Below are 26823 nucleotides of genomic sequence, written 5' to 3' on the forward strand. Positions count from 1 at the left end.
TCAATCTATTTCAAAAACCACTATGAAATTTTGAGACAAATTAGAACCTGTGGTACAAAAAATATTATTTTATAAATAGTTCCGAGAGTTTTTTTAGTAATTATGTTATAAAATGGCCTGGTAGCCTGGTTCAGATAAAGCTAAATGGTACCAAAGCAAACTTAGAGGAGCTTCAAACTCTTCTCCTTCAGTTAAAGAGATCAAAAGGTTTCATTTCAAAATTAACCAAAGTTCTCTCTGATGTCAAAAATCTGAGAACTATGGCTTATTCTATTTATTGTTAGCAAAAACAAGCAAGGTTAAAGAATACCTATTCTTAATATGTTCAAGTAGCTTGTTTCTAGATTTAAAATTCAAATAGTCTGAGTAGTTTGAGGACTATGGCCTTATAAATCATACTGAAAATATAATTATGCTAAAATAGCAATCAGGTTAGACCCATCAGGAAAAGTGGAATACAGTGGTACCTCGGGATATGAACTTAATCCGTTCCGTGACTCTGGGCGTATCCCGAGTTGGTCGTAACCCGAAGGAAATTTCCCCATAGGGTTCAATGTAAATCCGGTTAATCCGTTCCGCCCTCCGAATTTGGTCGCACCCCGAGGCAAATTTCCCCATAAGGTTCAATGTAAATACGGTTAATCCGTTCCGCCCTCCGCCCGAATTTGGTCGCACCCCGAAGCAAATTTTCCCATAAGGTTCAATGTAATTACCGTTAATCCATTCTGGCGTCCGCGGACCACACGTCAGGGGCGGGAAAACGGCCGGGCGCGGCGCGGCGGGAAAACGGCCGGGCGCGGCGCGGTGGGAAAACGGCCGGGCGCAGCGCGAAAACAGCACGGCACGAAAACGGCCGGGCGTGGCGCAGCGGAAAAATGCCCGTCGACCACATGTCAGGGGTGCAAAAATGGCCGCGGACCACGTGTCAGGGGCGGAAAAATGGCCGCAGACCACGTGTCAGGGCGGAAAAATGACCATACCCCGAGGCGGAGTTCGCACATCGAGGTAAATTTTTGCGGCCGGAGCTGGTTGTAACCCGAAAAGTTCGTTAGTAGAGGCGTTCGTATCCCGAGGTACCACTGTAATGATAAAATGTCTAGAAGCCAGTCATACTTTGAGTTAAAATATTTATGAACTATTATGAAGATTTTATTTTTATTTTTTTTAAGGTAATACAGCCTTTAGCCCAGCAACCCATTTTACCAGTTGTGAAGCAGTCAGTCAAGGAAAGATTAGGCCCAGTACCTGCCAGTAACATTGAGCCTGCTGAAGCTCAGAGTGCCAGTGCAGAAGCCGTGCAGGTAATTATGACATTAATGTTGCTGAACTTTCTCGATCTGTAAAACCAAATTACAGTTCTTCTTTGTCAGAGGCATATATTCAATAGAAATGGTAACAGAACCTTTTGAAATGATTGAAATTAACTTTACATTTAATTTGCATATGGTACATTTGAATTTATGAGGCCACGTTACAGATTCACTACAGTTCTTTCTAATTAATAGCCAAAAATGGTTAAAAGGATTAATTCTTCTGCCTCAAAAGAATTAAAGTGTTCTAATACACAAGTGTGATTTTTTATTTATCTATTAAAAAGTATTATCATACTGATTCCCATTGCAAAAAGGCTGAAATGGTTTACAAGCTCAATAAGTACATAATTAAAACCAGTTCATTAGTAAAACAAAGACTATAGGAATTTGTGGCTGGGGAATGCCAACCTAGAAAGTTGGGTTTGTATAAGAAACTTCCACAAGAGGAGCTGTATAAGAACATTATTCAAACAAGCACAAACACACTGCAGCAACCCAGAACAGCAGAAAAAGGGAACACATCACCTATACAACATCTTCCAACAAAATGGATATCCACGCAACTTTATCAAAAAGTGCCTGACCACTCAACCTGCTACAACACAACCAACACAAGCTATGAAAAGGATAACACTGCCATACATCAGAAACGTCTCAGAAACTACCAACAGACTATTACAACCACATGGCATCTTAAGCAAACCAAAAGACCCAGTAGCCCAAGAAGAAAAAACAGGAGTCATCTACAACAAACAGTGTATAAGGACTGTAACAACCACTATGTAGGACAGACAGGCAAAAGGCTAGCAGAGCGCATCTGTGAACACCACCTAGCAGTCAGAAGACAAGATGAAAACTCCTTAATCTCACAACACATGGACAGACTTAACCATAGTTTCAACTGGGAAACTGTCAGCATCTTAGACCAAGCTAAATCCAAAAATGCGAGGGAATTCCTAGAAGCTTGGTATTCAGACAAGGCAGCCATCAACAGGCACAAAGAGATAAACAATATCTACACACTATTCAAAAGAGACAATAAAAAGGAAAACAAAAGACTAGAACATCTCCTCACCAGCAATCATCACCCAGATAAGCAGAGATTAACATCAAGATTATCACCACACATACAGTCAAGCTGTAAACAATACCCTAATCAAGGAACTACCAGAGGAGAAAAAATAAAACCCACACCCCCACCAACACTGGCAGGGCATACCACTGTGTATAAACAGAGAGCAAACCCCATTCCATTCTAGCGCTGAAGATGTTACCTAGCTGCGTAATGAAACGTTTGCAAGAAAACAATCAAACTTAGAGAACCCTAAGGATTCCACAAAGAAACTTAAAACATGTCGGTCTGGGATATAGCATATCATAGAAGAGAGCCCATTCTACAAGATAGGTCCCACCACAAAGAAGGTCATCTTCTGCGATGCCACCAAGTAGCAGTCTATAAGCTGTAGCTCTTTAGTCAAGCATGAGTTTTTTCTTCATACCATATTAGTTGATATTAAAAGGCTATATGTTGCATTCAGTATTGCCAAAGCTCTTGTAGATGATAGACTTGCTTTTTGCTCTTCTTCTCTTTTCTGCATAGCAAAAGGGAATGGTATATTTGAATAGGCCCTTTCCCATTATTTATTATATAATGTGCTCACTAGTTTTTAAATCAGCTTGCAGCTTATTTTCCTCCAATTCTGATATTTTATCCAGCAGAAAGTTACATCATATTTTGAAGTTAGGCCCAAAAATCCTATAGTTGAAGCGAATGGGATTTACCATATTTTACATAACCCTTCTGCAGTCTTTTATTTATCTTAGCAGAATTGGCTGGTTTTTACATAGCTACCTTAAAACTGAAAAAATATATTTAAAAATACATATTGCAAACATTTTTAAAAATCTCATTTTTTTCTTCATCTAGAATGTAACCAAACTATCTGTTAAGGATAGACTTGGGTTTGTGCCTAAACCACCTACTCCAACTACAGAAAAGGTAAGAAAACTATAATGGTTTTTATAATTATATAAAAACTGTTATATAATTAACATGAGTAAGCTTCAATGCAGATGTTCACATGTTTTAAATGCAAAATAATTATATGCTTCTTTAAAACCAATAACAGAGCTCTGAAATGAAGTCAGTTGAAATGCTGCTAACCAGGCTGTTTTCACATAGGCATCTTCAGCGAAACCTAAATTGTTGCTGTTCTGGCATGAGTTTGCATGCCCGGGTAGTGGTTAGGAAAACCAGATTGAATTTGATGCAGCATCTGTAAGTGTGGAGCAACCAAATTACTAGACATTAGAAAATGACTTTTGGTGTGGTAATGCAGATAGTGGCAGGCAATTGCTGAAGTGTGCTGTCTCATTTCTAAAGCTCTTGGCAAGAACAACCCCTTTGGAATAACATTTTAATAAGCCTCTGTCAGTATTGCTAGTAGTAAGAGATTATCGGAGTTCTAGTACAAAGCACCCATATGATGCCTGCTAGGCTAGGCTATATTTTGCTTTGATGATTCCAGCTCTTTGCTTAGCATCTGTGGTTATGTGACTTGCACTATCGGGATGATAATCCTACTCAGTATAATTTTATTTTACCTAGTGGAATTGCATATTGGAAAATAGAGGAGGTAGAGACTGAATAGTGTGGGTGTATAGTTGTAAACTGCAAATTAAAAGCTTCCTGTCTTTTATTGTGAGTTTAGATTCTTTGATGAATACAATATGCATGTAGTGATCCAGGATAATTTAAGTTGGATAAAATGTCTATAGGCTTTAAACCTCATAAGTATTTGGGAAAAAGGAAGCAGGTGAAAAGAGAATCAGTATAGGAAAAATGAGAGAGAAAACCAATAAACCAAAGCTAATCAAAACAAGCTTTTAAGGCGAGAACGTTACCAATTATTTTGAAAACCTCCATTATTTGCCATAACAAACCACAATTCGTAATCTCAATATACCATTTAATGTACAAAATTCATTAGCTCTTTCTTATACCACCTTCCATATATTATGATACCAAAGGTCACAAAGGTATAGTGGAAGATTGCATGCCTGAGTATAAGACAAAAAGAATCTCTTTTTAAATTTCCATTTTTTGTATGTTTGAGGGGAACAGGGTTTCTATGAAAAGCATATATTGACTCAAGAGCACTCTATAACTTCTGATTTTATCGTTTTAAAGTTATCCTTTAGCTTTAACAGTTAAACTACCTTTAACTCCCAGTATTACTGCTTTTGAATTCAAAATAATTATTATAATAAACACTCTTTGACTACTCAATATATTTTGAGACCTTGGCTGCTCCTTAAACGAGGGCAAATCTAGTCTGTATTAGGTTGGAAGACCACTAGGAAACTCCTGGACTGCAAGCTAGAGTGAGAAGTCCAAAATATCTTTAGAAGAAGTTAATAGTGCTCTCTTGTATGTTATTGTTAAGAAAACACTTAGATGAGTATGTATCATCAGGAGTTGAGTTTGACTTGAGAGTTTTTACTTTTTTTAATTTAATATTTTAATCTGTTAATGAAATTAAATGCTTTTCTACTACAGGTGTTGTCTACTTCTACCGGCTTGACAAAAACAGTATATAATCCAGCTGCTTTGAAGGCAGCTCAGAAAACTTTGCCTGTAGTTAATACTAGCCTGTTAGATTCTACTGAAGTACAGAAGAAAAAACAGGTACATTTAATGTGTTTTTTGGATAAGGGCTATTTTTCTTGTTGCAGCATAATGTTTATGATCTTCTAACTATGATTAGGAAATTGAGAGCACTTGAAGATTTTTCTTCCTATCACTTTCCTGTTATCTAAATATATGCTTATTTAAAATACATTTATTTGAAACTGTATATATGTATGTGCATTTGTGTTTTTTCCCAATCAAGTATGCAATCATGAGTACAAATAATTTACAAACTCTGGTTTAAGCTATCATGCAGAATAAAAATACTGGTGTACATTTAAGACTGCACCAGAATTTTAAAGCAAAGTCATGTAGGAAGCAGGAATTAGCGCAGAACAAGTAGTATATCTCACAAATATGGTTAGAGTGTTAGATTTGCCTAAATGCATACCTTTCCATGTTAGTTAGGTAAAGGAAAAAAAGTAATTGTGGATCATGTCTGCACTGCTGAAGCCTTTTAATGAGCATTTTAATCATCAGGAGGGTCCAGAATGTGGTTTTCATGTGCAGATATGAGGATGTTAATTTTTACAAAAGATAAAATAAATAGCTTTCAGAATATAATCATCATGTTTTCAAGGTATAGTTTAATATCGCTATGTAATTAACACCTCAGAGCTGACATTTTTAAGCTTCCTTTATATTTACATTACAGTCATACATAATGGCTGCATTTCTTTGTCATTTCTGAGCCATGGAGTTGTTGGTTAGTCTCACTAAGTTAATGATTAAAATATATAAGCAGCCAGATTCTATAACCATGGCTTGTTTTTGGCATATGTGGCAGGGCTTTTGCATAAATGCAAGCTCATACTTAACAGCTACTTCAGTCTTCGAGGAGTGGCCATAAATTGTTCCATTTGTAATACAAGATTTGCAAATACTTTTCCCAATGGTAACTTACTGTCAGAGATCCTGTGGTGCATAGGAGATTAATTTTTCCAAATGCAGTAGCTGACCGAAAGTCTACTCTTTTCCCATCTTGTACTAGCGAATCCTATTATAGAAGGGATCTCTGTTTTGGTTAGAATTTAGCAGTAGAGAACTAGACAGTACTCAAGACTCTTTCATGTTTATCTAGCCAGTGGGAAGGTAACTAAAAGTACTGCTAGTCACATTTTGAAGTCATATTAGAAGTTTGTAAAGGAAGGCAAATAGGTATCTGATATCAATGGGAAGAGGAAGGGAGAGATTTAACAAAAGAAATTAGAAAGCAACATTACAAATTATTGTCTATCAAGCATTATGGACATAGGAGATGAACTAGATCATTTAATCCTGCTTTTACTAAAGTACAGGATTTATTTATTTTTTTGACACTTTTTTTCCTGATTTGCACTAATATAATTCTTTCTTCTGCATATTTAACCTTACTGCCTATCCCCCTTTAATTCACTTCCCTCTTTCAAAATTATAATTCTGATCCTGCTACTACTTTTTCTAGGAACGATTTATCTATTTTTATATGTAGTTTTTCCTGAAATTCTTGCATTTTTATTTGATCCTTAGATATGTATTTTTCCCATTTGTACCTGGTTTGTGTAATAATGAAACACTGTCAGCATTTTCCATTCAGGTTTTAGTTTTTTTGCCACCTACAAGCAGCAAATAGAATATAATTCTGCATAGTTTTAATCTAAATTATATTTAATAAGTTTCAAAAAGATATGTAAAGTTCTGGGAATTTTATTATCAAGCAAAAAATGGCTTATTAGTGTAGAGTAAAAGAAATTCGTTTTTAGAAGTTGCTGAGATAATGGAGAATAATCCGCTTAAGCATATATATTTTTTCTAGAATAGGAATTAACAAAACAACAAAAATGCAAACATTTTTCATTTTTTCACAGAAAGCAGTTAACTGATACTAACAGTGCTCATATACATGTCCTTTTCTACTTTTTTGAGTGATTGCTTTATATTTGCTACTTTTATTTATTTGCAAAAGCTTTTAACAGAAATTCCTTCCTCTTCTGCAAACTTTTTATTTTATTGGAAAATTGTCATCAATGAGAGAACAAATCAAACTTGTTGCAGCATTTAGTCTTTACAACCACAGAATAACCAGATAAAATAATTAGCATTCCACTTATATGTAAAATAAAATCCTCTTTATTAAGTCATATTTCTGCAAGAGTATAATTTAGATATGAATGGAATTAGACAATCTTCCTAACCTCCACTTGTACTGTACAGACTTTAACTCTCAGAAGTGGTTGTGAATTGTGAATTCTGGCAACTGGTATCCACACTTTTGAGAGTTGATCATTACATCTGGAAGGGTCCAAATATTGGACAAGGCTGGCATTGACCTTCATTTGCAAATGTCTGGATTTTGCTAGTGTTTTGTATGTGTATTTAATCATATCTGGAGACCAAATATTTACTGTTTTTATCAGAGTGCAGCAAGCCATATTAACCTGTTTGCATATCATCTTGTTTTTATGCATTGTTAATATCATTTGATAGGAATTCATGTAATTACCTAGTATGCCTTTTATCTCTGATACTTACCAGATAAATTCTTAAATAGTTATAGATGAGTGCATTAATAGTGTTCTTATTTAAATCAGAATATGTATAACAGGCACAGGAAACAGAAAGCACTTTAGATTTACTGAACAGCAGTCTTGCTGTTTAATTTTTTTTTCTCTTGGGCTATGTATATAAATTGAAAATCCAATATATTTGGAATGACATTAATTTTGCAGTATTTCAAGATTAATTTTTATCCACCCAGTAAGTTATAATTGAACTATAACATTTATATATTCTCTAGATCCCAAACAATGGAGAATACTCTAAAAACATCTGAAATATAAGAAAGCATTAAATATACTTACAATACCACAATGGTACTACCTGATGGCAACCCCATGTTGAAGAATGCATCTTTGAATTATGGACATTTTTTTTCTTTTGTCAGATTTTCAGGGGTTCTGTAATTAAATTATGGATTCTAAATATAATAATAGCACTTGAATATAGTTGATATCGTTCAGTGAATTGACAAACCTACTTTCCTCCAATGATGCCTTTAAATTAGTCTGTTTCTGCATATAAATTGAACAAATATCCATACATTGTCCAGAAGAGAAAGTCTAGTACAAGTATCTGGTTCAGATATGGTGATTGTTAGATAATTATTATATGTATTAATTTAGTGAAAATATAGTAGGATGGTTTTGGCTTCTTTTCCATATATAATGGTAATTTCTTCAAATAGAAAAGAATACATGCTTTAATGAATTAACATTTTCACATTGTGTGTGTATGTACATATATGTATAATTGGAGGCATTTTAGTTTTTATAAGGTATTGAGATGCTTACTGGAATTTTTATATTTTTAGGAGGCACTGAGACTTCAGCAAGATGTGAGGAAGAAAAAACAAGAGATCCTAGAAAAACATATTGAAACACAAAAGGTAATAGAACTCCAACATGAGTCAGATATGAAACTTTAAGATATAAAGATAGTTTTATGTCGGGGGGAGGAACTGTATTGTGTAAGCAGTTAAATGGAGTATCAGAGGAGAGGGAGACAAAGAGAGAGTCAGTGTCAGTCCTTGTTTAGTGACTGTAATTGGTCATTAAGCAAACCAGTTACTGAATGAAAAATCATGTGACCACAACTTTGCTTATTATTTTACTTTAGCTTTCCTTTGCTATACAGCATCCAAAGGATACAACCCCAAACAGCCGGATGAGCCCAAACAGCGGGGAAGTTTCCAGAACTTGACTCACAAGGAAGCCGGATAAAAGGGCAAATCTTATAGCCATTTTTCCCCACTCCCCCGCCCTTTGGAATGCTCACCCCAGCCCTGCGATAATTAGCAAGAAAGGAATTGATATTCATATTGAAATTCATTGGATAGGAAGTGATTACAAGAGAGTAAGCAGGCACACGGTAGGAAATACAGATGTAAAGGAATGTGCTAGTGCATGCTGTGCCTAGTGCGCTCCAGCTGCAAGCCACCAGCTGCTTAGGGGACAAAAAAACCTTCAGTGTGAAATTGATTAGGGTCTTGTCAGTGTCAGGCAGCATCACAGCTGAATGGTTCCAATCAACTAATTAATGTCACAGGGCTGCGCTTGTTAACTTGTGGTGAGCACTTGTTAGGGATGTGTTGTGCTATGGAGAAAAGCAGCTCAGGAAGAGATAGCTTATTTAGGCAATCTCTCCCCTCTGTGAGGGGAACAAAAAGAAAAAAAAGCACAGGACAACACATACTAACTGACTAATGGCAAACACATGAGAGAGAGACACAAAGGTCATAAATGCAGACATTGGTTGCAAAGTTACTTTTTCATCACCATCATAACTACAAACGGTCACTGTCCAAGACAGTTGCTCAGCAAGGACTACCTGTGTTCATATTCAGTAAGACACTATGTATTTTTTCAGTATGGGTAAGGATCTAACAAAGCTTTATAAGTTTGGGAGAACGTTTCACTTCCTTTCTTGGGAATGAATTTTTCAAACAGAATATTTGAGAAAGTGGACCAGTAAAATAGATCTTGGTAAGTACTGTAGGTGGGCTCTTCCTCTCTTTCTTTGTTGTTGATTAGTGTGAATTTTACATGGAAACATTTTTGTTGTTGTTGTTAAAGCATGGAATAGGATCCAGGATTTCAGTTTGAAAAACTTATAGAACATAGGTATTAGAATGAATATAATCTTCATATGTTTTATGATTTCACGGATTAGTGTGTGTGTGGAAAATACTTGTAAATAATTCCTGTTACTAAAATGATAATTCCACTAGATGCTGATTTCAAAACTGGAGAAAAATAAAACTATGAAGTCAGAGGACAAAGCTGAAATCATGAAAACTCTGGAGACATTAACCAACAGTATCACCAAGTTAAAGGACGAATTAAAAGGAGTTTCCTCAGCAAGCAATCCACTAAAAAACATGAAAACAAAGACACAGGTATTCAGATTTTATTCTTTTCAGATCTCTTTCATCTCTGTTACTATTTAATTAGTTTTGTTTTTAACGTCTACAATTGTGTCTATATATGTGTGTGTGTTTACAGTTCATTCTTGCCTTCAGAGAAACAGTGGGAAAAAAATCCCCTTTTATTCCAGTGTAAATATTTGAATAGAGTTTCAACCCACTAGCTTTCCCATACTGGTCCAGTGCTTTATGGACTGATAATTGAATAATTCTGCATCATAAGCAAATTGCCATAATTTGCTTTTTTAATCAGTTTTAAATGAAGAAAATATTTTTAGGCTTCCAGATTCTGAATTATGTTTTTTATGCTGAAAATTATCTCTTCAGACAAATCTTTTGTTTGTTTAGCAGTATTACTTCACTTAGAGACCTGCTAACGTGTGTGACCTCTGGTGGGAACTTCTTTTTCTATCTATCAACCTTCTTAGCCCCGTGGGATCTAGTTATTTCATCTCATATTTCTATGTGAGTTAGAAAATGCAAACCAAATTGCTTCCATAACTTTTTAGATGCAGAAAGAACTACTGGATACAGAGTTGGACTTATATAAGAAAATGCAGGCTGGAGAAGAAGTTACTGAATTAAGGAGAAAGTATACTGAACTGCAGCTTGAAGTAAGTATATTTCACTGTTGATGGTTAACATTGCAGATGTTTCACTCCTTGTCAGTGTGATGCAGAAATTGTTTTAAATGGAAATAAATTAAAGTGTCTTCAAGTGGAGGTCTTGACCCTACACACTTCTGTTCACTTGTCTTTCAGCAGTTTTATCTGTAAATCTAAGTAAGTAAAATGAGCAGCAGGCATTTTTACTGTGTACCCATAGATGGTGCTATTGATGTTTAGAACTAGAACTATTGAATTGAAATGTCTCTACCCTATCCCTTCACCTTTAAGATTCACTACCCCTTTTTCTTACTAATAACATATTAACAGAAATTGTTCTTTGTTAAATGTAGCTTGATGTGGGTTCTGTTGATAAATAAAAGGAATCTAAGTGACAAATAACAGCACAGTTGGGTGATTCTTTCATTGATTTCATAAACCATCCAATGTGCAGGAGACAAGTGTGAAAAAATTAACACACACACACACACACACCCTTGCAGTCCATTCAGTTGAATTTTGGGCCAGTCTATGGTATATATATTTGGGCATGTATATTTTGAATATGTTTGCTTTAGTTTCATTTTCTTTTAAGAAAACCTGTGTAACGTCGTGATCAAGGAACCAAACTATGAATTACAAAGCATGTGGTTAGACTTAGATCCTCTTTTTCCATCAATGTGGTATACTTAGCATTCTCTCCTCTAATTTTTCCCACATCAAGAAACCTCTGGGAGGGTTCAGCTGAGAGAGAATGAGTGACCCAAAGTCACCCAGTGAACAGGGTCACCTTTGCCTTAATTTCATCACCTAACCTTACAGCATCCTTCTGTAAAAACCATATACAATTTAAAGATAATAATACTACACTTATCATTATACATGTTGGAATGTAGAGAATTGTTTTAAGGTTGAAAATACAGATAGAGTATATAACACACTTGCGCCTCTATGAATCATTTTTATTATTGCTAGGCAGCAAAGCGAGGAATTCTTTCCTCTGGCCGTGGGAGAGGAATGCATACACGAGGTCGGGGTGTCTCTCGTGGGAGAGGTAGGGGAGTACGAGGCCGGGGTCGAGGAAGAGGTGTATCTGTTCATGCTGTGGTGGATCATCGTCCTCGGGCACTTGAAATCTCAGCTTTTACAGAGAATGACAGGGAAGATCTCCTTCCTCATTTTGCGGTATGTACCTACCTAACTCTTCTAATCTTAATGAGATACATATTTGTCTTCTTACCTCCCTTGACATTTTCATTGTGACTGATGAAATACTCAGGCCAAGTTAAATATCTTGAACTTCAGATATTCCTTAGATTAGACAACTATTGTAGCATTTTTCTGCAGGTGTGAAAAAAGTACAGGACAGGATAGAAAATGGCAAATTTGCATGGTTGTCAGCCATGGAGGAAAGGGTAAAAATAAGTGTGTCTGGGTCACTGACTTCTAATGTTGGGTTGGGTTGGGTTGACACTCTATGATATAAAGTCTGTGCCTTTGGTACATACATCATGATATCACACACGAATCTTGCATCATAATATCACAGTGCTTGTTTGATTATTCTGATAAAACCTTTAGGTAGTTCTGAAGGTTTGTTCTGCAATTGTGTTTTGCTCTCTTTGAAAACCTGTCATTTTTTTAAGGTAAAAAGTAGTCCTTCAAACTGACATGTCTAGCAGGTATTGCTCCATGAAGTATCTCAGTTTAAGCCATTATGTGCAGTATGTTGCAACATTGTGTGCAGCTGCAAATAAATCAGTTTGCAAGCTGGTGTACATAATATTTCTGGCCTTTATAAAGCACAGTGCCTCGATTTTCTAGATAGTTCTAGATGATGTATTCTGAGGGTATCTTGTCTTTTGATCAAAATCCATATCATGAAATTTTCTAAATTAGATGTTAGGTACATCTAATTTATTAAATTCTTTAGATTACTATAGTTTTTATATTCAGAAATGGAATCTATAATGTGTTAAAAATCTAAATTATTTTTCCTCGATTTATTTAAATGTGCTTAAAATTCTCTGCTTTCTATTCAGTTTCCTTTCAGACCATTTTTAAGCTTAACTTTTTTTAAAGGTGGTTCTATAGTTATTTTAGATTTAGAATAATTAAACATTGTCAGTGGAGACTATTAAATTGTATCTAAATGTTCAAAGTTTAAAGTTAGCATAGAGAAGAAATATTTTGCCTAGTTGAGATTTTTTTTCCTCTTAAAAGCAATATGGTGAAATTGAAGACTGCCAGATAGATGATTCTTCTCTCCATGCAGTGATTACTTTCAAGACAAGAGCAGAAGCGGAAGCAGTAAGTATATCCTCTTTTCTTTTTTTTCTTCAAATAGGCTTTTATATTTGAAGGTAAAGTATGTTCAAATATCCCATTTTTGGAGCACTTTATCTCCCATGGTCTGATTAACTCCCATCCTTTTCAGCTTTAGGAAAGCTATTAAAACTTTTCAAGAGAGCTCTGCAAATATATCTGCTTTGTGTTTTATACTAAGCTGCGTGTTTTATACTCTGTGGGTGGATGGATGGAATTATATAATGCCTTTTTGTTTCAGGCAATTGTGTTTGCGATATTTGTTGTAATGAATATTATTATCCTAGTTTAAATTATTTAATTAAATACAGCAGATCAAGTGTTCCTGGGAAATCTCCTCAGATGTTTGCATCACAATCTGAGATACCAGAGGCGAGGTATAATGGCTGTTGGCTATGAACATTGTCTGAATATATAATTTCCAGCATTCATTTAGCTGTTTCCTAGAGCACTGGCAGTGGAAACAGAGTCTAGGAAGAGTATGGAACTATCTTTTTTATTTTATTTTCTCCTTTTATTTTAATTGAAGATCAAGAATCGAGAATGTTTAATATGAAACTTAAATAGTTCCAAGGACAGCTCATGCAAAATATTTTTGTTACATTGTTCTCCAATTTGTGAATATTCTAAAATTGGAATATCTTAAAATGTCATTAATTTTAATAATATTTAATCACTTAATGCCCAAAGTTCAGTTAAAAATAAAAAAATCTCAATTTGGGAACATTTGTACCCTAAAGTTGGAACTATAAAAGCACAGCATATGCTCATATGAATGTAATAATTCATTTCCTAGTTTCAAATCACAGTTTGCTTAAATTTTGAACATGTGAATTTGAATTATGCCACAAGTAAAATCCTACGGACAGGGTAGCCTGATTAAAAATGAAGGCTAATATGTATAAATAGAATTTATACAAATCAACTCTCTACTTGTCAGTAAACTGAATACTGTACATTATATATGTATAAATTAAAATAACAGCCTATAGAAGTTCATTTCTCAATTAGTTTCAGGTTCATAAGATTTCTTTGAAGGAAGGTAGCTAATATTTTATTGCCTTGAATGAAAAAAGGTTACATTTTATGATCACATACATTTGGGTTTGGGATGATTCCCTAGTCATGAAATGTTACATTTTTATGTTGCTATAATTTCTTTCAGAGATTACTAGGTTTTTTTTAACTCAAATGTCATATATACTCATTCTTTAAAATCCCACTTTGTGATGTTGTGACAAGACCATGTACAAAAAACTCTCCTGAGTTGCATTTTAATAGGTTTGTGGTATCTTTTAAAATTTATCATAAATTTATATGTACAGATTTAAAATTTATACCTGAGGACTTTAATATCACACAATTCATGTTCAGACGTCATTGGACATGTAATTGTTTCCACATTTCACATTATGCTGTACTTTCAGATTATACTATAAATCTTCTTTGACCATGGCAGTTATTATTTCAGAATGATGCTAACACTGATTTATGCTAGTTCATGTTACTTTAATTTGGAGGTACTATTTCCAAAGCAAGCACTTAATGTATCTGATGCTTATGAAGGCATGAATATCCCATAGGTTTTTTTTTTTTTAACAATTCAATTACCAGGCCTTTGCTGAAAATAGAATGTTTTACAGCAAGATAAATTAGATTCATGTAGTTTATTTTTTATTTATTTATTGACCCATTGTATTATCAGGATCCCATGTTTTGGATTATAAGCATATTGATACTAACAAATATCAATATTTCTGAAGCACAACACAAATAAGGAAATTGTTCAGTAACAGTTGGCTGTTAATATGGTATGATGCAGGTTTGAGAACTTCAACTTGACGTTCATTTTTATATATATATACACACACAGAGAGAGAGAGAGAGAGCGCATTGCTACAAAAGGGGGGGGTTGTAAAAATGGAAAGTACTTTCATACACTTGATTATAAACTCTGAAATAATTTAATGGAATATTAAGCCTATGTTACGTTTAAGGAGCCTCTGCAATGAGAGACAAGGGCTTATTTTAACTTCTGTTGATAACTGGTAATGGAAATCATAAAGCTACTAGAAGTATGCCAAAGAGCTGCATTTGCTCCCTGGATTTCTTACTACTTTTCCTTGAAACAACAAGACTCCATGATATACCATAGGGTGCTTGATATTTCACTTTATTTAAAAATGTCTTGCCGTGTAGCATGCTAAATTGCAGTCCAATGGACACAAGAATATTTGGGAGCTCAAAGACAGTTCATCTGGTCTTTGGTTCTGTTCCCTTTGTACAGTGAATTCAGCAATTGATTATAGCAGGCATATATTTTTTTCTAAAAATGTTATTGCCTCTAGGCTGCTATCCATGGATCTCGATTTAAAGGGCAAGACCTGAAGTTGGCCTGGAACAAGCCAGTAACAAATATGTCAACTGTGGAAACAGAAGAGACTGAGCCAGATGAAGAAGAAGTAAGTGTATAAAGGAGGGGAAGGAGTATAAACTTTTATCACTTTCTTTGTTCTGGGACACCCTACATCTTTTTTCAATCAGAAATGTTTGGAGGAGACAACTACTGATTAATTTAAGAGAGGTGCTCACCCTTTTTACATTTAAGAATGCAGTATCTCTTAAAGGAAATTGATTGCAAATGGAGATGGGAAACAATGAAAAGACAGCACCAGTTAGAAAGTAATTAAAAACACCCTCTTAAAAACAAGAGTCAACTTTATCTCTCAGACTTGTTTAATGCCAACTTGTCTCAAGGCTTCCATCATGCTAGAGAGAGAAGTAAAAATACTATTTTATTTCATCATTTTGCAAATGTCAGGTAGCCTCTATTTTGAGGAGTATATTTTTGTCCAGGTAGTAAGAATGGCTTCTGAAATTCATTGATACCCCGTGTACTGTGCATTGGAATGGCATACTCTTCATACTTCTCACCTGCATCTTTGCCACTAACAGAGTTAAGCAGTTATTCTTTAAAAGACCTAAGGCTGATTCAGTGGTTTGCCCATAGCCTTTTGAGTAAAAAGATACTTCAGCTTGATTCTTCCAAACCATAGTACTAAATTGATGGTCTCAAAAAGAGAAGACTTCCATAATATTGCTAATTTGGTGCTAAATACTCATAGAAAGCTGATACCCAGATCTTATGGTTCGTAATTTTTGTCTTTGGGTAGTGTAAATACAGCTTTTTTTCATTGTAGTGTGACCTTACCATCTAGGATTGTAAGTTGTGGTGCATGTATAGCATTTATTGAAGTGATGACTTCACATTGATAGTTTCCAAATCCCTAAATAAACCTCTGTCCTGCATATTCCTGTCCTACATATATTGGTTCCCTATGGTTTACTTAACAAGTTGTATTAATGTACATTCTCATAAAATATTACTAAAGTAGACTTTTCCTCTCTTCAATAAATTTGCATACATAATAGATTTCCAAAGTGTCTTCAAGCATTTAGTATGTCTTGAATGTGAGTTTTTTCAAAGATAAAAATTCACCACTGCTGCTAATGCAGATACTTGTGAGTGTTGAAATAAAATATATATAATAAACAGATCCTCGAAATATCAGTTGTAGGGTAAATTATGAGTGCAGAATTATACTGATTTCACCATAAATTTTATCAGAGTTGCTGTTCCATTGTCAGGTCATTTATTTCATTATTTATGGTCTTCATTTTTGACCTTTGTGTAAGCACCTCCTAGAAGATACATATTTCATCTGTGGAAATTACTTCAATAACTTTTTCTCTAAAATTGATTATTTCCAAACCAGCATTTCATATGAATTGCAAGAAGTTTACATGTATTTATTTAAATATTTTTTAAAGTTTATTTTTTGTGATAAAGGAAATTTTGGTACATTAACACACCATTCAAGATCCAGTTTCCAGACAATTAAGCTTTTCTTCTGCTTTATCCTTGCCTGAGATAGTGAATGTACTTTTGTAGATCAGTCCTTGTACCTCAGGGGTATAGTCATAAAAACAAAGAGATAGTTAGGCAGTGTGTCTTCCAAAAATATGCAGCAATATGGCTGTGAGGATTTAAATGTTGGGGAGTTTTGCAAAAAAAAAAAAAAAATCTAGGTAGTCTCGGGAATGCTATATTGCTTTATGCTAAGGACTGATAAACATGGGTGAGACTCCATGTGAATTTACATAATTTAGTGTTCTGTAACGAATTGGAAGTTTTAATCCCTTGTTCAACTATGATTTCTTATATACTATGTTGGAATTATGATAAATGTTAACTGGGTTTTCTGAACAAGCCAAGATTGTTAACGTAAGTTTGAAGTAAATTTTAGACACATGATGATTAATATAGTTGTTTGCCATATTTACAGATAATGATGGGATTTATGATAGGATTTATGCTGCTTCTTTATAAAAATCTAAATAAATGTAATCATTTGCTAAACAAGCCATAAATAAACCCTGGTTTGTTTTGCTAGTCATTTAAAATGCCAAGTCATGGTTTATATACAAGTAAAGACCTGGAATTCACTAACTGAAACTACAGGTAAGGCAGTATAGAGAACGCAGTCTAGAAGCTTCACACAGGTTTGTGTGTAGTTTGCCTGATATGCCCTTCTGCTTTGAGTCAAATCTATGGAAGTAATTTTAGATATCAGCTGTTTGACTGGGAAAACCTAAGTAATTTGGTCATTTGTGTAAATTCAGTGCTAGAAAGTGAATTGTTTTTCAAATTTTGTTATTCCATTTACAGCAGCATAACAGTTTGACACAAATAATTGAACTTCATCCAGAAGTATTTTGGTCTTTAAAGATCCTTTTCATTTTGGTATCTCTATATTGAATAAAGTAAATATTAATGATGGACGATGATGTTTTTTAATTTTCCTTTCAAAGTGCAGATTTTCATAGTCTTAAAAATGGTCAAATTCTAGTGGATGCATTTCTTCAATTTTTCAAGCAGAGTCTTATTAAAAATTTCTTTTAGTTTCAGGAAGAATCCTTGGTAGATGACTCATTGCTTCAAGATGATGATGAAGATGATGATGACAATGAATCTCGTTCTTGGAGAAGATGATTCATCTGATTACAGACAGCACTAGAGATTTACCTATGTTGCATTAACATTTCCTAATGTACTTTTGCATATTTGTACTACAAGGAAATTGGATGAAAGAGATGGATTTCAGATAAGAAACAAGCAGCTGATTGATCCTGTATTTTGAGTGATTGATGTTCAAGTTGCATTTACATTTCGGTAAATGATTGCTACAGACATCGTATTAGGAACATATGCAATGTTTTTATTCTATGGAAACATTACAGAATTCTTTGGATTCTTTGTAATTTAAAATAATTGGTCACACACCAAAATGACCAAGTGTTGTTACAACATAGATTATTCTTTGTTTGTTTGTTTTATTCCAAGTATGGAATGAAAATTTGCATTTAAGATCTTTGTGAATGTTTTCAGAAATGATAGATAACAGTACTAAACTGAAGTCTCTAAAGTTATGTATTCATAATATTGCATAGTAGTATGCTTAGGCTTTACTATGTACTAGCCTTTTGTTGGATTTGTGTACGTATTTTACGTATGAGTTTTAATGATACAGTGTATGACTGCTTTGCATATATCTCTTTATCACCTTAAGATGTTTAAAAAATAAAGAAATGGAATGGTCTTGAAAAAAAAAAAGAAAAAAGCAATAATGAAATTATACCCGTGGCCCATGATAATGGAGAAAAAATTTAAAAAAAAGAGAGAGACCATTCCAAGTGGCAATCCCAACCCCCCAATATTCAAGAAAAGAGCTGAATCACTGTCATTTTTCTACTTCATAATGAATAAAACAATATAGAAAACAAGGCATTGAAGCCATATGCTTAGTTTACATATATACAGTGCACTAAAATCTTTTGAAACACACTTTAAATTGCTAAACTGGCAACCTGACCTCAGATGAAGTTCATGCATTGAAACAAATGTTCTCAAGCCTGGGGAATCGAAGAGGACTTTCTCGTGAGATCAAGGCTCAAGTTTAAAGATATGTAGCAAAATGAGTTTCAAAACTGGTAGGTATTTTATTAGTTATTAAGCATTTAAAATAGTTCAAAGAATCCAAATAGAGTTTCCTATCAAAGTGATGTATAAGTTCTTTAGACCAAGTAAATATACTTCCTCCTAATTCTGTTAAATGTTGTGTTTGTTAAAACAGTTTAAGCAGATGATTAAGAAAAAGCAGGAAGTTGCTCTCTTTTGTTCTTTAATAAGCCTTTTTGATTTGTATTTTATATTACAATGGCACTGATATATGTCTTATTAGAAAGACATGTCAGCTTGGATATCCAAAGATCAGGTGACTTGAGTTTGTTTTGTTTGGTCTGTTTTTTACCTGCAACTTCCTGTCCCTTTCCTACCTTCTTCATAGAAGGTGCCAAATTATACAGAGTAAAATACAGGGGTAGGAGGGATGGTATCATCCAATATTGTATTAAGACCCTAAAACAGAAAAGTTTATTTAAAAAAAGTTTTTCTGCTGCAATTTCTGTGTCCTCTTTCCTGACTTATAGCACTTTTTCTAAAGATCAGAAGTAACTAAACTGGAAGGAATGGCATATACTTCCATTAATTTTCTTAAATTATTTTAGATTCCAAGCCATTGAATTTTATCCTAGAATAGTATTTGGTATATCCAAAGATTAGAATTTCAAAGTGCCTAATTGGTGTCACTAATATAGTGACCTTCAGGAAGCTAAACAAGAATGGTTCTGATTTGATAGGAGATTTAACCTTGCCTATGCCTATGTTTTAAGAAAAGTTGGCTATAACCAATAACGATAATTAGAAAAAAATGTGTTTCATAGAATACATTGAGCGTTTCATTACAATAGAAGACTGTTTTTGTTTTCATTTAGGCAAAACAAAAAAAATCACTAAATATAAGCTTTAATATTTCAAGATTTACAGTGAAGACTGAAATACTTAAAAGTACTGAATTCTTAATGGAAGTAGAATCTAGAATCTCTTAAATGAGTATTTATGGAGGCTGACCCATAGATCATTGATAACCAAGGATGTTATATTGTTATGCAGTTTAGCAGATCCTAAGTTATCTCTTGGAAAGGGTTTCATTCTGCCAAGAGATGAAAATAATTTGACTACAATTCTATAAAATTTCAGAAAGTAGGAAACATATTGTCTCTTTATAGAGCAATGAAAAAACACACCATGATAAATGACTACTTGGACAATGATAACCTGAACCTGACTCTGTTTGTTTCTTGGTGAAGTTCTGAATGCTTTTAGAAGCCAGACTGGATGCATTTTGTTGCAAACAACACTGAAATAAATGAGACATCAATATAAGATGTTTTTGTTCTTCAGGTAATTGCAGCACAGAAGTACTAGCAAGATTCAACTGCAAAAATTTCTCATACTTTGAATCTTCCCTAAGCAATGTTGGGAAAATGGAAAGACCTCTCGTCACTGCGGTTTACCATGGATAATTCAGGCTATATTATCTGAAAAATGCTGAACGAAGTATTGCTTCAACATTGCAAACAATATTTTAAAGTTTCTAAACAAATGGATGGCCATGTAATGCTCCTGGGAAAAAACTATATGAAGGTAGGCTTAATTTTTAATGAATCAAGTATGTACAATTAATAATATATTTTTGTGGGAAAAATGGATTATTTTGAAAGAACAGTAATATTAAACAGCATTTCTTGACAGTATACTGTATATGATCATGTCTAGGGCAAATAACACATGTTCAGCATCACACCAGAAACAGCATTGTGAGCTAAAGCATCATAGGTGATTTGCTCACTTCATAATTTTTTAATGCATTGTTGGTTTAGATCCTAACAAGTTTCTCATCCCCTCTTCCCTCCTGCAGCAGCCATTCTAGAGGATCAGGACTGTTCTCAAAATCATGCGGGAGGTTGCAGATTGCTGATGGAGGAGGAACAAATACTGAAAGAAGTTTCATGATTCTTTAAGATCCTTGAAGAAAGCATAGGAAATTTTACTTTCATGAACTTCTTTCAGTTCAGTGTCTTAGTAACTAAACCAAAGAGTTGAACAGCGGATGAATCCTCATTTCATAACTCAAAGGGTTGGGGGGTTTTTTTAGTCTTCTGTGAGACATCAGACTGTAGCACTGCTAGATCCAAATAATGAAAATGTGTACCATGATCTCTTAAAATCATGAGCTGAACATTAAGCACTGTGAGGTGTAAAAATGAAGTTGACATCTGGCTATTTCAAATAACACTCTTACAGGACAGTAAATTTGAACTTGTTCACAAGTTATCCTGTATACAGCTAAGTAGTATCACAGCATTTATAATGTCAGCATTAAATTATATAGGTTTGGATTAACATTTGCAATTGTTTTTGGGAGAGAACTGTGATCCAAAAGAGACTTCCCACTTTGGGGGAAAGATAGGGCAGTGATTTTCCCTGATAAATTACTGGAACTTTAATGCTGGTTCCTATGTTCTGCAAATGTCTATTTACTTCAGAGAGGGCTCTTCACCGCAAAACAAATGGAATGGAGAAAATTGTCATTCTTCCCTTTTTTTGTACAGCAAGAATTTTCTAAATGCAATGCTGTATTCAAACCATTCATTGTGTGTGTTTTTTTTAATTATATAGCTTTCCTGTATTTGAATATAGAATGTTAACAGCAACACAGCGACAAATGAGGATGAAAGGCAGTAGAAGCAGAGCCAATAAACTTCAGGTATGTGTGCTCTACAGAAACTGGTAAGGAGCAATACCTGTAGCTTCTAATATCTGTATGCTAATACACAGCATATGGGAAGCTAGATTTTTTTTAATTGCCCAAATTTTTGTACAGACCTAGGATTTCCTACCCATATGTTAACTGGATCTGACCTCACTTAGCTTTCTCAAGAGCATTCAAGATCAGCTTGATTCTGCCCCATGCTATGATGGGCCTGGAATAAGTATGATTAAGTCTAGTTTATTGCCCAATATAAATATATTAATCTCTGTACAGTATAAATCTGTATATTGTCCACCTAAATTGATAGTTTGTAAAATTGAGGCCTAACCTTGAGTTCTCCAATATGAGCACAAATAATCAGTCAGAGTTCCTGGGCAGGATGAAAGAGGATGAAAGAAAGCTATTGCTCTTGTCAATGTTATCCATCAACATTGTTTGCTCCCAAATATTCATTTGCAGAATTCTTAGTCATAATATTATTCATACATTCTTTTTACTGAATACACCACTCCATTGAGACCTTCTATAGAGTAAATCAGGTCTGATCTGATTACATACTTTTGCTCTATTTAGAAAGATGAACTTTGTTTTCTGGTTGTTTTATGTGGTGGTAGAGCAGAGCAGAGCATGGGATAAGTTTCTGTATTTTGTTTTGATATTTTGCCATAAACTCATAAATGTATAAATACATAAACAAAACCTGAACAAGAAACAATACAGGTTTCTGTTTTGGAATTTTCCTAAAGTTCAAAAATATTATTAGTGCTATTTCTTCTCAGGTTCGTAGTATCCAGTAAAATATCCAAATGAGAAGAAATATGTACCCTTGAAAATAGCAATTTGTCAAAAGTTGTGAACCCTAATTGGATTTTTTAGGATCTATTAACTGCAAAAATATTTCTGGTACCTCTTGTTTCCTTTAATAGTGATGAAGTCAATCATAAAACTTAGGCAGGTTGAGACCTCATATAGTCCTTGACTTAAAACAGCAATTGGGACCAGAATTTCTATCACTAAGAGATGCGGTTTGTAAAGCGCGATCACATCACTTATTGAAGGCAATCCCTGCAGTTTCGGTTGCCATTGTTAACCAGATCCCACAGTCATTAGGCAAGGCAACTTCCTGCCAGCTTCCCACAGCCAAAGTCAGTGCAGAAGCTGTCAGGAAGTTGCAAGTCCCAGGTCAGCAGGCAGGTAAGTGGCTGCTGCTGGATGAGAGAGGGTGCAAGGGGCTCTGCAAGAGAGGTGGCATGGGAAGGGGTGCAAGGGGGTGCGTGAGAGATGTGGGTCAGGAAGGGTTCATGAAGGGGTGCACAAGAGATATGGTGTGGGTCAGTGAGGGTGTGAGGGATTGCACAAGTGGCCAGCACAGCGCAAGCACAGAGGGGTTGGGGGAGGGTGCACAGGTGGAGGAGACTTACCCCTGCAACTTGCGACCTTCCCTGCTGGGTTCTCCACTGACTTTCTGGGGAAGCTGGCAGGGAAGGTTGCAAATGGCAATCACATGATCATGGGGCACTGCAATCAGTCATAAGTTCAAACCAATTGCCAAGCACCCAGATCGCTACCACGTGACCGCAGGGGTGCTGGGACAGCCAGAACTCTGAGGACTGGTCATAACCACCATTAGTACAACACTGTTGTAACTGAATGGTCACTGAACGAATGGTCATAAGTTGAGGACCGCCTATAATAGTAATAATAATCAGCGGTCAGGCTCATCAACTGATCAGGGCTATGCAGTGTTTCAGATTTGGAGGAAAGAAAGTTCCTTCAGAAAGATGTGTTTATTTTTAAATTGGAGAAAAAAAGATCCTTCACAAAGATAGATTTATTTAGTTATTTATAAATTGGAGGAAAAAAGATCCTTCAGATAAAGATATAGATACACACACACATATTGTGTGTATCACCATTCTTTTTATTTATTTAAAATATTTATATACCAGTTGGCAGTTTCTTAATTGTCTTTTTCCATGAATGCACTGCAGCTGTGGAGGGTACCCATGTGATCCCAGGAAAAGAAATAGCTCCTTTAAGTAGTTGTTGATAAGTAGCCATCTTGCTCCCTATGTGCACCAAAGCTCTTTCTCCCCTTTGAATCCAAAGCATGGCACAATCCTGATGCTAAGATCTAAAAGATTAGTAACAGAAGTTCACCAACTTTAAACATTATTGTGATATAAAAACACATATAGCAAAAATAATTATTTTTAGCAATATATTTGAGAATGAAGTAAAAAGTCTATACTTTATAAATACTACATGTATTTTTTTTAACAAATACTACATGTTGAAGGCTAGGGGGCACTCTGTCTACATAACTGAAACTGATTTCATTTTCTTGTGTGTATCAATTTATCATCAGACCTTTGTAATCTAACAAATGAATGTTTACGTTTTGCTATGCAAAATACTGTGCACATTCCTACAAAGGACTCATTTAAAAACTGTTTTTATCTAAACTAGTGTATTGCTCTCAGGGATCCATAATTGGTTATGATCATGATCACGCAATCATTAACAGAACGCATACTAATGTCCCATAGCAAGGTCTATGACCCCTGTATTATGTCATGTACATTACTCTTCATACATGTTAATTAGTGAAAGAAGTACAGAACCGAAAAACAATTCAGTGAATAGTAGAAAAACATTTCATTCTAGAAAGAGTCCACAACTCTTTTTTAAAAATAAAAGTTTTCCAATTAATCTTAACTGTTTTATTGTTCACAATCTCCCGATTACCACAAACCTGTCTTTCTCTCTTACCAGCTGCTCACAATCTTTTACTCCTTTTTCCTGCTTTTTCTAAATAAACCATATGGAAACTTCTTCCATATTTTTGGATGCTCATATTAACATCTTAGAAAACAAGAGCTGCACAGAATGGTTACCAGCATGCAGGTCAAATTGTGATGCAGTTGTTGAATTGAAAATAAGGAAAACAAAGAAAATGTGTATTTTCATGTTTTGAGGGGAAATGACACAAATTTAACAGAAGAATTTCTCTCTAATCTGCAAAATTACATGTGATAGTCCATCTGTTTTCTGGTGAAATTTACCACAGAATGCTTTCTTGTTTGGTTGCAATAGATTAATACGGTTACCTCTCTTCTGATTAAAAAGATTTCCCTGTACCCTTAGCATCCAGCATTTTCATTCCATGTAACCATAAGAAAACTCCATAGTTGCCAACATTTGGCAATAAAGATTAGTTACTTATGTTCAATGCTGTTTAAATATTTTTTTATTTTAATCTAAAGATTTCTTCTTTAAGAGTATGCTATAACATTTTTCTAGTTAATATATAGTACAATTTCTTTGCTTCTTTCTATTATTTTATCTGGTATAGTAATGCTTTCAACACCCAACTTTAACAGAACCTTGGCATACTTACAACATAAAGTTAAATATAAACTCTGTAATCTGAGAGGTTAAATATTTAATTAAAATCTCAGGCATAAATATGTTGACTAATTTTTGAAGGTGCATTCTTGTCTTAGGTTTAGTTCCTAATTTTTGCTTCATTATTCTACTTACTTCATTATTCTACTTCTACTTTCTCATTTAATATTTCCACTTCCAGTTTGTTCTTTTCCTTTTTAAAAAAGTAGAAAGCTTTGCTGTAAGTTTCAGCTTGACATAAGGGAAAACTATATTCTCGGTATATAATGTATATATATATTTGTGGCTGTAACAAGGAACAATGCAACTAATATCATGTAATCATTTCTCTTGAAACCACACTTGATAAGATGTGAAGAAATAAGAATAATATTGATACTGAACAAAAATAACTATTTTAAGGTGGTAAAATGTGGGCCAGGGATAGTGTGTTGCTGAAAGGTGTCTACAAACTTCCAACATTCTTTTTTTGGCTGCGGGGGGTAGTTCAGTTAGGCAAACCAAATCAGTGTTCAATCATTTTAGAAATAGTAGTTTAAACCTAATTTAGGTGGTAACAAATACAGAAGAAGGGATAGTTCAGTGCACATAAAATTAGAAATTGTCATATTTTAAAAATTACATAAGGTACACCTGTGGGAGTCTTGGATGTGACCAAAATATGACACTTTTATTTAAAAGGTAACTGTTTATCTCCCTCTGAATTCTAAAACTGGGCAGCAAGAGAAAATCCCTCTCGATTCTAGAAGTCGGGAAAAGATCAGTATGCATTGTTAAAAGAAATATTATTTCTGCCGAAGAAAAAATCTAGATTGAATGTGTGTGGCTTACTAACTACCTGACTGTTTGCAAACATAGGCCAAGATGATATACCTAGCTGATTTGCTTTACCAGTACCCTCTCTCCCACCCCACCTCCAGTCATGAGCAAATCAGAGGTGGATTTTACAGCAAATGGTCCAATCAAGCTAAGGCTAAGGACCTTTTAAATAATTCTTTTTATTACACACACACAGATGCACACCACATCCTTTCTCCAGGATGTTTCTGTGTCTTATCAGACCAAACCCAATTAAACATGCATTGATATTTGTCGCCTATGATTTGTTTATCATGTAATTTCAGGAGCAGAATCATCTTTATTTTGTTTCATCAAAGCCAACTAAACATATCCAAACCTTTGTTTTCTTTGTTTGGAAATACCGCAACCAAAAGTAGAATTTTATTATTCTGTGGCCATTCCAAAACTTTTGAAGTTCTAAGATCATTTTTGAGCCTTTGAGAGATACTGTAGCCTTACAGTGAAATAGTACAAAATATTGTTTATTGGATCCTTTGTGATGCAGTGAGAACTACCTCACTGGTTAGCTCTACAGGAAATTCTTCATATGTTTTTTTTTAAATCATTTAAAATCTTAGCTGCTTCCTGCCCAAGAGGAATAAATAAATGATAAAGTTGATGGGAAATTTCTCAAAAGCTACCGTACAATGGCTTGCTGTTGCAGTGAAGTCTCCCATCCCAGCTGACAGATTGGGCATAGCCATGGTCACTTCATTTTAAACTTTTCTAAATTTTGTGAACTAGACTCAGGATGCCTCTACTCTCCAGATATGCTCTAGTTATTCCATTGGATCTTTTGGGAGATTGATTGATTTTGATTGATTGATTGATTGATTGATTGATTGATTGATTATGTGCCATCAAGTCAATGTCAGCTTTTAGCAACCACAGAACTAGATTACCTCCAGGATGATCTGTCCCAGCATAGTTCCTCCAGTCTTCTCAT

At 34.6% G+C, this 26823-nt stretch overlaps 1 protein-coding gene across 4 annotated transcripts in view; it reads left to right on the forward strand.

Annotated features, from left to right (window-relative positions):
* Positions 1–26823, forward strand: part of RBM26 (RNA binding motif protein 26) — a 65387-nt gene that overhangs the window by 20054 nt on the left and 18510 nt on the right. For all 4 annotated transcript variants that reach the window (XM_088136471.1, XM_088136472.1, XM_088136468.1 and 1 more), the window contains exons 13-24: positions 1170–1301; positions 3241–3312; positions 4873–5001; positions 8354–8428; positions 9770–9937; positions 10474–10578; positions 11545–11754; positions 12793–12879; positions 15243–15356; positions 17858–18945; positions 20258–20500; positions 21536–21623. In XM_088136471.1, coding sequence (XP_087992597.1) covers positions 1170–1301; positions 3241–3312; positions 4873–5001; positions 8354–8428; positions 9770–9937; positions 10474–10578; positions 11545–11754; positions 12793–12879; positions 15243–15356; positions 17858–17947 — 1182 coding nt within the window. In that variant the 3' untranslated portion in view covers positions 17948–18945; positions 20258–20500; positions 21536–21623. The remainder of the gene's footprint in view (positions 1–1169; positions 1302–3240; positions 3313–4872; positions 5002–8353; positions 8429–9769; positions 9938–10473; positions 10579–11544; positions 11755–12792; positions 12880–15242; positions 15357–17857; positions 18946–20257; positions 20501–21535; positions 21624–26823) is intronic.

The sequence above is a fragment of the Python bivittatus genome, unplaced genomic scaffold, assembly GCF_059951505.1.
Source record: "Python bivittatus isolate LINGU-HERP-01145 unplaced genomic scaffold, Pbiv_v1 ctg000060_np1212, whole genome shotgun sequence".
Lineage (NCBI taxonomy): Eukaryota > Metazoa > Chordata > Lepidosauria > Squamata > Pythonidae > Python > Python bivittatus.